At 31.7% G+C, this 17,528-nt stretch overlaps 1 protein-coding gene across 1 annotated transcript; it reads right to left on the bottom strand.

Moving 5' to 3' along the window:
• Positions 1-241: 241 nt before the first annotated feature.
• LOC133821010 (lysine histidine transporter 2-like) lies at positions 242-3,255 on the bottom strand. The gene is made up of 7 exons (XM_062253549.1): positions 3,188-3,255; positions 2,714-3,100; positions 1,836-2,229; positions 1,164-1,269; positions 958-1,049; positions 750-818; positions 242-548 (listed from the first exon to the last, which is right to left on the bottom strand). The coding sequence occupies exons 1-7, from the start codon at positions 3,238-3,240 to the stop codon at positions 450-452; spliced, it is 1,200 nt and encodes a 399-aa protein (XP_062109533.1). The 5' UTR covers positions 3,241-3,255; the 3' UTR covers positions 242-449.
• Positions 3,256-17,528: the final 14,273 nt, after the last annotated feature.

Genomic DNA, 17,528 nt, shown 5'->3' with positions numbered 1-17,528 from the left:
TATACTTGATTCATATTGATTACTGCTGTTTTTGTTCTGGTTGGATTCTGTTCTTGCTGAGGTGATTAATTTCACAACACTAATGAGCTTGATATTCCTTAAATTATTAGGGGGAAAAATCTAGTATTTTTAGTCAAAGTGATATAATTCAAACTATATATCTGTTTGTTTTCTTGAGAAAGTACATGTCAAATACTATTTACTTTGTTATTAGACTCCTTAATAATAAAAGAGAAGTACTTATTAATAAACAATATTTTCAAAATTATTAGTAAGAAAAAAGTTTAAAAATAAATAAATTGATGTCCAACTAAATAATCTATATAATATAAAATATAAATTCAAAGAAAAGAGAAAAAAAAATAATTGGTAGGATCTAAGTTCTAAACTACTAAAAAATAATAATATCATAGTAATTAAGTCCACTTCTCAAATATAAAATTATGACTTCAACCGAAGAATTTGTAGGTCTTGGCCGACATAATGATCGTCCTTAGAGCTCCAATGGGTGCTAAAACCATCAAAGCTACTCCCAATACGATGCAAACCTGAAAAAAAATCACCCAAATAATTAAACAAATAACAAAAAAAAATTATATACGGTGTAGTCAATAATTGATGAGATACAATGAATGAAATTTAAATTTATTAATTTTTTTTTATCAAAAACATAATTTATATATATATATATATAAAGAAATATATGTAGGCATGTATGTATATAAGACTAAGTGTAGAGTATAATGTACCCAATTTGCAATCCAAGATAAGCTGTACTTTCTGGGTTTGTAGATGGCAAGCCACATAACGCAGGGAAGCTGAATAGAAAAGAAAAATCATTAATATATACATTAGCATAATCCATTAATATTACTCATATTAATTAAGTTTATTAATATTATTAATTATGACAACTAATAATATTAATAAATCAAAATAATGAGTTAATTTGCTTACAAAGTATGTTGTTGGGGCAAAAACAAATCCTCCAAAAAATCCAAGGAGGCCACCAAAGAAAGGAATAGCCATAGCTATCACCATGGTCAGTACTGCAAAAATAGTAATTGTTTTGTTATTGTTTAATTAGTAATAACTCTATATGTAATTTGAAACTTTATATATGTATAGAAATATATATAATAATAAAAACACTATATACTCACAAACATAGGAGGTGCGAGTAACAAATCGAAGCCTGAAACTAGGTGTGAAGTTCATCTTCTTCACCAACAAGGTTTCGATCATATCAAACACTGGCATTGCATATATCTATATAGAGAAAAAGAGAGAGAATATTATAAATTAATCAGCATAATCCAAACAAACAAACAAAAAAGTATGATATATATGATGGGTGAAAATAGACAATTTTTTTTATATTAATTTGCAAAGTCATACATTTATTAAGTAATTATAAATATAAAAAATTGATCATTGTGTAAAGTGACTAAAAAAATAAAATTATTAAGAGTGTAGTCTCTTCAAATAATATGCAATATGATTTGTGTAATATTTTGTTAAGAACGGACGCAATATTGCATATAGTAGAGTGATAATTTTTAACACGACTCAAAAATGACATTTTGCATGTTTTCGTTTGAGTTTTTGACACGTTTAATAATTGTATTGTGTTAATGTTTGTTTTACCAGAATCATGTTGACATATTTAATAATCATGTAGACATAATTACAATAATTTAATGTCACAGGTTTAGTTATGTTTAATTGGGTTTGTATCATGACAGATTAATAGTGTCATGATTATGACATAATTGTGTTATAGTAATAATCTCAAAAAATAGTGCATGGTTATGTGTATGTGTATATATATGTACCTGATAGCTTCCAATGACATGTATAACTACAAACATGTTGGCTGCTGCAATAAGCCAAGCTGGTTTCTCAAGAGTGATGAGAACGTTATCATCGACAGAGTTACCAAAGACATAGTAACCCACCAAAGCAACTGGGAAGTAACAGAGAGCTACCACTATGTAAGCTACAACCACTCCTCTCCACATGGGTTTTTTGGAAGGATTTTCTGGTGTGGAAGGGATTGTGGCTTGGATCTCAAGCACCACGTTGTGACCGGCATAAGCAAAGGCCACATCTCCCAGTGCCGAGAAGAAGTTGAAGGTTTTAACGCCTAGGTTTGATCCTGTCAGGCTGTAATCCACGTCTGGTTTTACTCCTTTGTGTAGTGAGCTTGTCCATGCAATCGTCGAGTAACTGTATATACATAAATATGAAAAAAATAGAAAGATTTACAATATGAAAAATACAAAAATAATTTGAATTTTGCTAAAGAACGATTAATTAGAAAAGATTGTTTTTAAAAATTTGAAGAAGCTGGTTGTCAAATAGTGAAAAACTTAAAAATATCTCTAAAAAACAAGGAACTAAAATAAATTAATAGATATTGATATATTTATGGTAAATAGTATAACACTTTCTAATCACAATTAAGTTACTTGTAGCTTTGTGACTAAAAGGTGATATTTAGTCTGTCATTAGTCTAGTTCTAGTCACAATTATTTATCTTATTAAGATTTCAGTGGACAATTGATGAAATAAACATACATAGAAAAATACTCACACAATATATATATATATATATATATATGACAAAAACATTAAAATACGTATATCACTAGTCTACCAAAAAGAAATTGGTAACAAGTAACCTTTTGTAACTAAAAGGTAATTTATATACCTTAAGGACATGACAGCTGCAGCGAAGGAGACAACGGTGATGGAGTTGAAGTTAGGGAGATGGGAGAGAACCAAGTGAGCACAAGCAAAGATTGCAATGAATTCAGTGGTGGTCATGTGAACTTTGGAGTGAGGGCTGATAGTGTCATGGAATTTCTTCAAGGATTTTCCACCGGTGACCATGTAGACGATGTTGACGCCGACCTCCACGATCAGCTGTTGGGGCACAACGATCCAAAGCCCCAGTTTTTCACCAAACGCATGCTGACCCAGTTCGTGGTATCTGTCGAATCTCTTCCCTGGCACCATCTCGTGCATCTCAACCATTTGCCATAGCGTGTAGAGGGTTATTACCCATGAAAGCACTAAGATAGCCACACCAGGGCCCCTAATTAACAAACGAAACCATACAATGTTATAATAATAATAATCTGTGTATAAAAGAGTCTTAGGTTAGGTTAAGCAGTACTCTTACCATCCTAATTCAGACATGGCGTATGGAAGACTGAGTACGCCAGCGCCAACCATGGCGGTGACGTTATGAAAAGCCGAATACCACCATTTGGCATTCCTGGAAGACGTAATTGGAAGCCAGTCATCTATGGCTTTTTGCTTCGCAGCAGAAGGATCCACTTCCACTGCCGTAGTAGCCACTTCTTCCACCGCAGTAGACATAATAATAATGAAGAATAAAGAATCAGTCTACCAGAAAGAAAAAGTATATTAGCTCTCTACATCAACAAACCACCACCTTCTTCTCTACTTATATAACTGAATAAATATCAATCTTTTTAAAAATATCTTTTTTAAATTTAAAAACATACTCTCTTTTATCTTAAATATTTTTTTTTTCAAATTTAAAACCTTTAAAAATTAATTTTTTTTTTTAAATTACCAAAACAAACTCTACAAATTTGTTTCTGATTGATTTTTTTTAACTATATCCAAAAATAAAATATGGTGATTGTGATATTAAAGGAAAGTCTGTAAATAATATTTTTATTTTTCTTTTTCTTTTTCTTTTTCACAGTAATTGGTTAGTTATTTATTTTGCAAACTGCCGATAACTTATTCCATTTATTTTATTTTCTCTTTTGGTTAATTATTCCACTTTGTTTTGCAAAACTGTGTAACTGACTCCCTTTTTTTTTGTTTATTTATGTAGACTTAACTTTTGTTTTTGTAATGTTACAGTTAAATTATATATGATAATAATTTAAACAATATTATATTATTGTCTTTTAATTAAACAAACACAATATCTCTTCTATATAATAAGTACATTCTACACATGATTTAAACTTAAATCAAATTAAATAAATAAATAATTAAAGAAATTAAAATATAATATTTTTGAGATATTTTACCATGACAATTATTTAAAAATAATAAAATCATATATTTTATAACTTAAATAAAATTTAATTAAACTTAAACTTAACCTTTATATATTAGAATAATATCATATTAAACATATAACATAATAAAATCTAATATCAACTAGAAACAATTTTTTTTTAAAAAAAAACTAGCAACAAACTTAAATTTAAAATTCATCTATAATATTAATATTATATTAAGCATATAAATTCAAAAACTAAAATAAACATCAACAAAAATTAATTAATTAATTAAAATAAGATATTTTATGATAATTTAAATAATTAAATCATATTTATTTAAAAATAGTAAAGTCATACATATCATTTTTTTATCTTATAAATTTGTATAATAATTTATATTTTATCAAGTGATGGGAGCTCTTTTTCTTCATCAAATTCACCAAAAAAAAGACATTGCTAATTACATTAGAAACTAAAAATAGTTGATGCATGTATACTACTCCACACTATGAATTTTCTATTCTTATTTTATTCTATTATTAATTTCTTTTTTAAATATTATTGTAATTTATATATATGTCATGTAGTCATGTAAATATATATCTATATCAATGTTGTATTAACACTACAAGAAAAATACTCTATAGCAATAACATCTATTGCGACAACTCCAAAGTCGTCGCTGTATGTAGGTAAAATCAACGAAAAATTATTTTTTTCTTAATTTATTAAAAAAATAATATAGTCGTCGTTGTAGGGTCGTCAACAACACACGACCAGGCCCTGCAAATTCCTGATACCCTACAACGATGACTCGCTGTAGGGTTCCAGGAATTTGGAGGGAACACGAGGCAGGAACTAACTCTACGACGACATATCGTCGCTGTAGGGTCTTCATAAAAAAAAAGAGGGAAATATGTTTTTCTATAGTGACAACATGTCGTCGCTGTAGGATGCTCAGGGAACTCAACCGCCTAGAGTTGGTTGCATATTTGCACCTCTATAGCGACGACATGTCGTCGCTGTAGAGTCATCGTGGAAAAAAAGGAGGGAAATATGTTATTCTAGAGCGACGACATGTCGTCGCAGTAGGATAGGGACGGAACTTAACCGCCAAGGGTCGGTTGCCTATTTTTCACTCCCTATAGCGGCTATAGAGTTCAATTTAATCCACTGGTCAGTTATTTTGTACTCTACAGCGACGGCATGTCGTCGCTATAGGACCCAAAATAAAACGTGGGAACGTGAATCGCCAAAAAATTTAAGTCAAATTTCACTACTGATAACTCTACAAAATAGAGTTATTTTACCACTTTTTATGTGCTAATTGTTGCTTAATTCTTGAGTTTTTAATTGATTTATTAAGTTTTTAAGTAATTTTGAAGTTATTTGTCTTATTTTGATTTTATATATTTTTGTGTGTTTTTATAGTTATTTTGTTGTAATATATTGTAGTTTAATTATTTGAATTATTGTAGTTTCATTTGTGGTAAAAAAATGTTATATTATTGAGCTTAAGTGATAAATATAAATTAAGTTATAATTAATATTTTCAAAGAATTAGCTTGATTTATTTTATAATTGAAAATATTTGAATTTGATTTAATTTATATTTATTTTATAGGAAATTTATGCTATTGAAAAGTAAGGAAAAAGAAAGAAAGGAAAATGGCATTTTTAAAAATGCCATGGATCAAGTTGCAAAGGCCCAAACGCCAAGCCCACGAAGCTTCTCCACCAAAGAAGCCATGGCCCAAGCCCAACAACTCCTCCAAATACCACCTGCCACAACACCAAACATTCAGCAGCTTCCCTTATCTCCAGGAGCTTCAATCCACGACCAGCCATCAACTTGCTTCACCATGGGCTTTCGGCCCAGTCACCAAAGCAGCCAACAACCTCACGCCTGCAGCTGCCACCTTCCCACACGCCTGCAGCCTTCGGCCCAGCACAGTCCACCTGCCATCAAGCTTATTTTCCCAATTTATCTTGAGCCCAACAAATGCTAATGTTCTCTTGTCCCACAATTGCCAAAAATGCCAACATTTTACCCCACTTTATACACATTTTACCCCAAAACATAATTATTATACCCTATAATTTACCCCTATTTGCCATATTATAATTAATTAAATTAATTTAATCAATTTAATTATTTTAAATTGATTATTTTAATAATCCTATTTTGGCTATAAATATGGTATGTCAAGACCATTTAGGGTGTCATATTTTAGGGGAGGTTACTCTACACAAAGTTTCTACACATTCAAAACCTCTCAACTCTCTTCATCTTCTTCTTCTTTTTATTTTTTTCTATGTATTTTTAGAGGAAAAATTTGGGGGTTTTTCCTTCAAATTTTCCTATTTATGTTTGTAATTTTTAGTTTGTATTTGCTATTCTAGTTATGTGTTTCTAATCTTTTTAAGATTATTAAGGTGATGATGAAACATTATGTAACTAGATAGTATTTATTTTGTATGTTGATTTCCCATTTTGTGCAATAAAGTTTATGGAATTTTCTTCTTCAAATATCTTCTTTCATCTTAAATATCATGTATTTTGGATTGTTAGCACATATTTAAACTTTGTTCTTCATTAGTGCAAATACATAATATTCTTTGTGTAAGATGTGTCATTAAATTGTACACATCCATGCTTAGAACAAAAATATTATGTTTTGCCTTATAAATAATGTTCATTGATTTATTTGTTATTTCATTAGATTGATTTACACTAAATGCTTTGAAATTATAACTTTGAAAAGTGAAGAAAAATCCTATCTTTTTAGAAATAATTTGTGCTTAAAATTATAAATTTATTTAGAAAATGATAATTTGATTTATTTTAACTATCACTAAAACTTGGGAATCAATGTACTTATAAATATTATTGAACTTATATTTTGTGGATTCTAATCCTTAATAATCTTATTTTACCATCTTCATTTTTATTATTAATTTATGTTATATATATTGTCTTTAATTTCTTTATTAGTATCTTATATTTTATTTTTATTATACAAAAATCCCATCAATCTTTGGAACTAGGTTAGAATTTATTACTTTTGATTTAAAATAGTTTTCTTTTTTATTTTAGACAACTCCTTTGGGTTCGACCTCGTGCTTACACGAAAACTATTCTATAAATACGATTCGTGCGCTTGCGAGTATAAATATTTAAAACATACCTGTTTTGGGTCCATCAACTACCTACAGCGACGACATGTCATCGCAGTAGAGTGCAAAATAGCACACGGGAGTATTCGTGTACTATTGTCGTCGTTGTAGGGTCTCGCCGTTTGATATCAACGATGACGTTCTTATTTCCTATAGCGAAGACATGTCGTCGCTATAGGATCAAGACATAAATCCTCCTACCCGAGCCTTTTTCTTCATTTTCTGCAAACACTCTGAAAAAACTAGAGCTTCTCCTCCGCCTCAAACCGCTGCACACCACAGTAGGATGCCTCCCCAACCCATTTTTTTGCCATTTTTTCGTGAATTTCATGAATTCATACCATACTCTTTCTATTGTGCCCTTAAAATTGTAGTTTTTTTTTAATATATTTGTTGTATTTGATATATGGGTTTTTGTTTTTTGTTTTTGTTTTTTTTCAGATTCCATTGGAGCCCGAGCCCGAGCTCTTGCCTTTGGATAACTCCCCAACTCGAGCCCTTAGGTATTGTTTTTAAATTTTGTATTGGTTTTTTTTTGTGATTGATTAATGTATTGATAAAATGTAAATTTATGTTTTCAAATTGTGTAATTAGTTATTCTAGATAGTGTTAATTTATTTTTTCATTTCAGATTTGTATGTTTGTTAATTTGATTATAATTGTGTAATTAGGATTTATAGATAATATTGAATATGTTAATGTAATTAAATGTTAATATGTTAGTTGTGTAATTTGTTATTTTAGATATATAGTGTTGAATATGTTATTTTAATTTAATTTAATTAAATGTTATGTTAGATATTAGTTGAATACGTTTATTTATATAAATGTGAATGTGAATTGTATTTTAAAATTGTATGGTAGGTTATATTAATATAATTAGATGTTTATAATTAGTATATGTATGTTCTGGGACTGGTTTTGTAGTTTTTATGCATATTTTAAATTTTGGGATAGGTTAGATTACAACCGTTATGCTGCCGAAATTTTAGTAGATTTAGAAATATTAAACATTACAAAGTAATTTTAAAGTTAGTGTGATTAAATTTTTTAATTAATTTTAAAGCAACTAATAAAAATTTATAAAAAAAATCATAAATTGGAAATTAAAAAAATAATTTTACAATTATAAAACTTTATTGTTATTTTTGAAAAAATAAAAAGTGAAAATTAAAATAATAATTTGATAATTATCAAAGAAATTAATAACTATTGACGCCGTTTTTCGTCAACAGATAAAAGAAGAGCACAAAAACAATGGATGACGATGGCCAAACGGAACAAACAAATCAAACACACGATTTTTTTACGTGGTTCAGCAGTTAATTCTGCCTAGTCCACGAGTCTCTGTTATTAATCTTAAGATTATCTCTGAACAATTCTTTAGCATGAATTCTCCAAAGTTTTCTCTCAAGGATCAGAATTTCGGTCCATTACAATGGTGCATGGCTTCTCTATTTATAGAGAAGGATGCAGAATACTATCCCACATATTTTGGGTAGTTACTCTTTTGTGAATAAAAATAAATGGCTTTAAATGCCTTTAATCAGATAAAAAAGGAAACGTCCCTGAAGACCAGGGAATGCATAACTAACTAAATAATATCCCACGATTCTTGGGGATTTACATCAATAAATGAGGATTACATCTCATGTCTACAATACTTGTAGATATTCAAGGTGGTTATAGCGTATCTCCAAGGCTTCAGCATCTCAGGTTTCATGTCATTGTGCGAGCCACTGACATCTCCCGAGCTAACATTGCTTTCGAGGTAGTACATCGAGCTCAAGACCCATGCTCCGAAGTTCCTGAAGATGAAGGTGTTCTCGGAGCTACCTTTCGAGATCGGGATCATTTCAAGGTCATCGCATTCGAGATCATATATCATACTTTGCATGCTCGATTTACCATCCTAGAGCTTACCCTAACCCTCACGAGATCATTTAATGCGAACTCAGCTTTCGAGGTCATACTTACTATGGCTCGAAATCTGGGTATAACATCTTGCCCCCTCAAAAGTATTTGTTCGAATCCTAAGAGAAGGAAACTTTTGAACTACTTTCTCTGGGAACCGTACCGTCATACGCTCTTGAAAACGGACACGTGCCAGATGGGTATTGCTTACTTTAGGTACTTGAGTACCTTGGGAACACGCCCACGATCGTCCGTCTGACAACTTTTCGGCGCCATCTTGTCATTGATCCCCATCCGTTTGATCTAGTGAAAATTCCATTCGACGCTCCTGATTAATTCCATTTTCCCACCTATTTATACAAGACCCCCTCTTCGTCTTCTTCTTTACGTTTGTTCATCGTAACCAGAAAGAAAAAGAAAAACAAGAAAACCAGAGACTTTCTCAAGAAGCTTCCGTCCCGTGCATGTTTTCTCGACCCAAGAAACAAAGAAATCATGGTCTGTTCGAGTCAGTGAGTTCTTTCTTGCAACCTCTCCTCCAATCGACGATTTCGCTACAATCACCATCACTGTGTAAGTATGCCATTTTTGTTTTCAGCTTTTTACCCATACTGTTCTTGTTGTGTATGCTAGTCTACGTTCTTAGAATGATACGATAGGAAGTTTTGAACCAATGGGCTTTTATGCCTTCTAGATTTTCATTTTGGATGTTCGTCTCTGGTTTGTACCCATTTTTGTCGTTTGAACGAAGTCTCAAATTTCTGGGTTTTGAAAATTTTAGGCCATATTTCTTGTATACTAAGTTTTCGGGTAAAAACCCTTGTTCTTGACAGTTGCACGAAACCCAAAAATGCCCTTTCCTGGCTAACCGCCACCTTTCTTTCCCTTGAATTTCGGGATTTTCAAAAAATCATCCACGCTCCTTTTCTTTCCTGTGGAACACACGCTCTGACTCTTTAGTAAGGGTCTTAATACTTAGTTTCTTGTCCTTAAATCTTCGAGTTCTTCCCATCGAGCTCGTGATTCTTGCATGCATGGCCCTCACCATTTTTTCTTTCTCGTTAGATGTCACAGAATCTGGAAAAACGGTGGGGTTCATTACGAGCAATCCCTTACGAGCCCAAATCTCCGAGCCCGGAATCGGTCTTTGCCCGGAACCAACGTCGGATTAAAGAATACGAGATCGCACGCGAGCAAGAAGACATTCGAGCCCACTATCGTCGCCAGATAGACGAGGTTATTGAAAAGAAGAGAAGAGTTCTTCGGGAAGCCATCTATCCGGAGCCCAACCCGGGACCTAGGCCAGTTCCCCTCGACCCTGCGTTAAAAGTCACGGTTGCATACCAACCAGGGGAACTCCAGTTTTCCTTAATGGCGGAGCCTTCGTCTTCGCAGCCTAGGAGGGAGATGTTTGAAGCCGAGTTCTACCAGAGCTCGGTTACCACCAGCGACCAAATAACTGATATCTTGGCCCTCCATGGCCTTAGTTCGTTGGACACACTGAAGTGTCGAGCTCCGACTAGGCATGAACGGAGCTGTTTCGCCCCTGGGGGCCGCGATTCCAGTGTAAAATACGCGGCCTGGAGCCAGGAACATATAAGGGCAGGAGCTTCACTATCAGAGGCATCACCGTTTCCGTCCACGATACCACCTGAGGCTTTCCAGTCCATGATTCAACACTTCAATCAAGCCCTTATGACCCAGAACAACAACTTCCAGCAAATGCAACAATTTTTGCAAGCAACAAATTCAAATATCCAAGCTCCACAATTTCAGCCTGCCAACTTGGACATGAACATGATACAGTCCATGATGGCAAGCTTTCAACCACAGTAGCCACAACCACCACAACCACCACCAAAACCACCACAACGACCTGACGATAATGACTTTGGAATTGATTTTGATGACATTTAATTTTATTATATTACCATTTTTAAATTATTAATATTTTGTGTTGTTTTTATTTTATTTTAGAGACAATACTACTTATGTTTTGCTATCTTACATTTTGGAGACTATGGATATTGTTAAATTGGTTTTATTATTTAATTAATAAATTAGTTTTATTATTTAATTAAATAAGTTGGTTTTATTTATTTAATTAATTAATATTTAATATTTTATTTAATAAATTTTAATCAATATAATTAATTAAATATATATTTTTGTAAAAAATTGTATACCTACAGCGACGACATGTCGTCGCTGTAAGGTGAACGCTGAACATGAAAATCTGAGTTTTCGTGACACTACAGCGACGTCATGTCGTCGCTGAAGGCATATAAACCCACGTACTCTTCAGCGACGACATGGCGTCGCTGTAGATGGAGCGGTCGACGGACCTACAACGACCACATGTCGTCGCTGTAGAAGTTTTTGAAATTCAAAATTTTAAATTTTGCAACCACCAACAGATCATCGCAATATCGACGACGACATAACCGAAAATAAGGATTCCCTACTGCGACGACTCCATTTTGTCATCGCCGTAGATTGCTACACATACGGACATATAGCGACGCCGTTTTGGTGACGATTTCTTGATCTACAGCGACGACAAAAGTCGTCACTATAGACTCTTTTTCTTGTAGTGTAAGATGTCATGTATGTAGAGATTATTGATATAAATATTTATATGTACTATAGAACTGTAATTCATTCTATTATATATTGAAAAAAAATGAATCGGTTTTTATTAAAATTATAGACAATGTTTTGCCCTAATTTTTTAATACATTTATGTCATACAATATATCAAACATATTTTATTTTTTGTTATGCTGTTGTTTATTTATTTAAAATTTATATGATAATTAAAAAATAATAAAAATAAAAACATGTTTGAATAAGCATGTTTATAATTTTAAGATTAAGCAAATGCGCATTGCACATTATTTTTACCTAGCTATATTCTATACTAGGTAGAAGTAACGTGTAATGCACGTTTGCTTAGTTTTAAAGTTATAAATATTGTTAATAATTTTAATAAAAATTGGTTCACTATTATTTTAAAAATATATATATATAATAAAATGAATTATAGTTCTATAGTATATATAAATATTTATATCAATAATCTTTACATATATGACATTTAAACACAAAGTTGATATATATATTTACATGGCTATATGACATATATATAAAATACAATAATATTTAAAAAAGAAATTAATAATAAAAATAAAATAAGAATAGAAAAAGTCATAGTGTACACAGTAGTATATGTGCATCAACTATTTTTAGTTTCTAATGTATATCGCAATGTCCTTTGGTGATTTTGATGAAGAAAAAGAGTTCCAATCACTTGATAAAAAATAAACTATCACACAAATTTATAAGATAAAAAATGATATGTATGTCTTTATTATTTTTAAATAAATATGATTTAATTATTTAATTTATCATAAAATATCTTTAAAATATCCTATATATATTAATTAATTTATTTTTGTTTAAGTTTATGTTTGTTCTAGTTTTTAAATTTGGTAGTGACAACAAAATATTATATATTATATGTTTAATATAATATTAAGTTTAAGTTTAATTAAATTTTATTTAAGTTAAAAAATGTATGGTTTTATTATTTTTAAATAATTATCGTTGTAAAATATCTCAAAAATATCTTATTTTAATTAATTAATTTATTTAATTTTAAGTCATGTTTACAATCTATCGTTAAATATAAAAATATTCTGTTAAATATAAAAATATTCCGTTAAAATTAGTGGAAAAAAAACTGTTAAAACAAAGGATTTCTATTATCTACACACTTATTATATAGAAGAGATATCTATAATTTTGCCACGAAATTAGAGCAAAAGGAGTAATGGTCTGCTAAAAAAAGTTTATTATGGTGAGAAAAAAAATAGAAATTTTAAAATTTGATAAATACAAAACTATCACCTAAACATTAAATTAAATATTAAGAAAATTGTAAATCCTATAATTGACATTTTTATAGAAATATCTTTTTTCTTAAAAGATAAATTGGTTGTTTTAATTGTTTCCTTTTATTATAATTTTCGGAAATATTTGTTTTCCTTTTATTATAATTTTTGGAAATATTTGTTTTCCTTTATTATATTTTTCGGATTTGTTTGGAAATATTTGGTTTCCTTTATTCCAATTTTTGGAAGCCAACCTCTTTCCTTTTGTGTGATTTTTGGTCAATAATATGCTTCCTTATTTAGCATATATTGTCTCATTTTGTTTATAAAGGAAACAAAGTTTATTGCAAATATTCGGTACTTACCCAAAGTTATTTTTGGATTATTTGCTGATATATTTTCGTGCAGCTCAAGGATTGCAATCAGGAAACTGGTTCTTAATGTCATTAATTACTATTTCCTTTTTGAGCTTGTTTTGATCCGACACAGGTCTGAGCTGTCCCCACCGATATCGCATCTGTCGGATCAGCATCTTCTAAATAAAGGCAACTCTTCAACAATCAAGAATAACTTCTGTGATTCTTGCCTTTATTAGAAGAATTCTTTCTCTGCCTTTGTGAGCACGAAAAAGACTCTATAAATAGGGCTCTAAAGGCAGTGAGAAAAGCGAACTCTCTGGTGCATTATTCGTGTGCTTTATTGTAATATTTGTGAGAGTTCCTCTTTGTATTCAAGATCATAAGTATTCATGTGATCTTGTAGAATTATGTGTGTTTAGTTTTTAGTGGTGAGTTTATACCATGTTCATGAGTGAATACACATTGTAATTTGAACACAACGTTTATAGTCTTCGGGAGAAGATTTTTTACAAGCCTTGCGTCGGGAGGATGCAAGCACTCGCTGACCATTGAAGGGAGTTCAAGTGGTTGAGCGTTTCAATCAAGATCAGATTAGTGAAGAGAAGTACAACAAGTTGCGGCAAATCTCAAGAGAGAGTCTTGTTTTGTTTAAGTCAATGTTTTTGTACTTGTGATTCTTTATTAATTGGTTTTATTCTCTGGGCGTGGCCCCAAGGAGTAGGTTATCCGAAAGAGTTTCTGAACCTTGTAAAAATTCGTTGTGTTCTTTATTGTTTTGCACTGTCTTTTTATTGTGTTTAGTTTCTGTCGTGACAAGTTTGGTTTCTGTCTCGACAGAACTGTAATCTGTGTACACAGTTAATTACTATTTCGCACTTTAATTAATTTACTTGGTTTAATTAATTTGGTAATTACTAAAAACAGAATTTCAATGCGTCGGGAGGATGCAAGCACTCGCGGACCATTGAAGGGAGTTCACGTGGTTGAGCGTTTCAATCAAGATCAGATTAGTGAAGAGAAGTACAACAAGTTGCGGCAAATCTCAAGAGGGAGTCTTGTTTTTTTTAAGTCAATGTTTTTGTACTTGTGATTCTTTATTAATTGGTTTTATTCTCTGGGCGTGGCCCCAAGGAGTAGGTTATCCGAAAGGGTTTCTGAACCTTGTAAAAATTCGTTGTGTTCTTTATTGTTTTGCACTGTCTTTTTATTGTGTTCAGTTTCTGTCATGACAAGTTTGGTTTCTGTCCCGACAGAACTGTAATCTGTGTACACAGTTCATTACCATTCCGCACTTTAATTAATTTACTTGGTTTAATTAATTTGGTAATTACTAAAAACGGAATTACAATTGGTATCAAAGCGGGTCACTAAACTCTTAGTGCGATCTTGTATTTTTCCGTTTGTTTTGTGCCTTGTGAAATGTCTATCTTTGCAGAAGGTGGATCTATAACTCGCCCTCCATTGCTGAATGATACAAATTATCCATACTAGAAAGTAAGGATGAAAGCTTTTATCAAATCCCTTGATGAAAGGGCTTGGAGATCAATATTGACCGATTGGACACCACCTGTCGAGAGAGATTTGAAATCTGGTAAGACACAGGTAAAATCTGAACTTGAATGGTCTAATGAAGAAGATAAATTGTCAATTTATAATAATAAAGCTTTACATGCAATTTTTAATGGTGTTGGTGAGGGTTATATAAAATTGATTTCATCTTGTGAGTCTGCCAAAGATGCTTGGGAAATCCTTCAAACTCAATTTGAAAGAACCACTGATGTTAAGCGATCTAGGCTTGTAATGTTGACCACAAGATTTGAAAACCTTCGCATGTCTGAAAACGAAACCCTCACTGAGTTTTATGAAGAATTGTCTGACATTGCTAATGAATATTTTGCTTTAGGAGAAAAGTTGTCTGACTCTGTTTTGGTTAGGAAATTTTTTAGATCTCTTCCTGACAGGTTTCAATCCAAGATCACAGCCATTGAGGAGGTAAAGAATCTTGACACCTTGAAAGTTGAGGAATTGATGGGATCTCTTCGAACTTTTGAACTTAATCAAAAGATTCGCCAAGAGAAACCAATTGCCGTGAAGGAGAAATCAATTGCCTTGAAATCTTCCAAAGAGAAAATGGAAAGCTCAGATGAGGAAGATGATGATGAAATGATCTTGTTATCGAAAAAATTTAAGAAGTTTATGAAAAAGATTGGTAACAAGAAAAACATGTCTAAATCCTCCAAAGGTAATAATTTTTCGAAACCTTTTGAATATACTAATAAAAAAGGTATTCAATGCAGGGAGTGTGAAGGTTTTGGACATATTCAAGCTGAATGTGCCAATACCTTAAAGAAAAATAAGAAGGTCATGGCAGTCACTTGGAGTGACCAAGACTCTGAAAGTAGTGATGAGGAAGAAAATTCTAATCTTGCCTTAACTTCTGTTTTTTCTTGCTTACCTCTTTCTGTGCAGGTGAATGAGAACCTTGTTTGTTTAAATAATACTATTTCAACAGATGAGGGTTCCCATGGTAATTCAAATGAATCCAATTTGGATGAGGATTCCCTGAAAGAATCATACAAAAACATGTATGATCAATGGTTGAAAGTATGTTCAGATAATTGTTTGATGGAAAACAATAACAAAGTTCTCAAGAAAAGAAATGAAGAACTTGACTCTCTTGTTAAAAAATATGAAATTGAGGTTGTTGCTAAAGATTATGAAATCAATCGTTTGTCTAATGAAGTTGATAAAATTGTGAAAGGTGTCAAATTGCTTAATCATAGATCTATGGTTTTGGATGATTTTCTGCTTGCAGGTCAAAAAGCTTGTGATTTTTCTAGGTTAGGATCAAATGGATCTAAACCTAAAGGAAAAACAATTTATATTTTTGGAAATCTTCCTATTGTTTCGACAACTGACCCTTTTGCAGGAACAACTCAAACTCATGTGGCATTATTTTCTCAATCTGTCACAACACATGAGAAACATACCAGAAATTTCGAGAATAAAAAAACTGGTCATTTTATTCCAATTTGCAATTTCTGTGGAGTGAAAGGTCATACTCGACCTAAATGTTTTACCTTGATTAATTTTCTTCAAAAAAATTACTTTAATCATCATGGTAATTTGAGACAAATTCCCTTAAAGAAAAGGACACGACCTAAGAAAGTTCGGGTGAATAAAAATGAATTCAAATGTCTTGCTTCCTTTACTTGTCTTAGAACATGTGCTTTTAAGTCTTGGTATTTTGATAGTGGTTGTTCTAGGCATATGACAGGTAACAAAAGCATACTCACTGACTTCAAGACTTTGAAAAATTGAGAAGTCACATTTGGAGATGGTAAGTCTTGTAAGGTACTTGGTAGTGGCACTCTAAATTCTGAAGGACTACCAAAGTTACAAAATGTTCTTTTGGTTGATGGACTTAAAACTAATCTAATTAGTATAAGTCAAATTTGTGACCAAAACTTGTTTGTAAATTTTTCTCATGATAATTGTTTTGTGCTTGACCAAAATGGAAATTGTGTTTTGAAGGGATATAAATATGTTGACAATTGTTACACATTATCTCAATCACGCCGTTGTCACACAAACACAAGGAGTGATACTAATTTGTGTCATGAAAAACATGGTCATGTGGTATTTGAAAATTTGAGAAAAATTGGAAGTGTGAGTCATGCTCATGATTTACCGAATTTAGGTAAATGTGAACCATATCTATTAGGAATACATTTGAAAATTTCCCATGAAAAATGTTTCAATGTTGGAGTGTGTGCTTGCTTCCAAGGGAACCCCATGGAGTCTCATGTGACTGCTGTAAAAAGAATTATTCGTTACATCAATAATACTCTTGATTTAGGCATTTGGTACTCCAAAGAAACAAATTCTAACCTTGTGTGTTATAGTGATGCAGATCGGGCAGGAAACACTGATGATCACAAAAGTACAAGTGGTGGTTGTTTTTACTTAGGAAACAATTTGGTCTCCTGTCATAGTAAAAAACAAAACTCCATCTCATTGTCAACAGCCGAAGCTGAGTACATTGCTGCTGGAAACTGTTGTGCTCAACTTTTGTGGATGAAACAAATGTTGGCAGACTATGGGTTTGATATTAAAACTTTAACCATTTT

The sequence above is a fragment of the Humulus lupulus genome, chromosome 3 (genome assembly GCF_963169125.1).
Source record: "Humulus lupulus chromosome 3, drHumLupu1.1, whole genome shotgun sequence".
In the NCBI taxonomy this organism is placed as follows: Eukaryota; Viridiplantae; Streptophyta; class Magnoliopsida; order Rosales; family Cannabaceae; genus Humulus; species Humulus lupulus.
The sequence above is the reverse complement of the archived record's forward strand: the minus strand, read 5'-3'. Positions and strand labels throughout refer to the sequence as shown.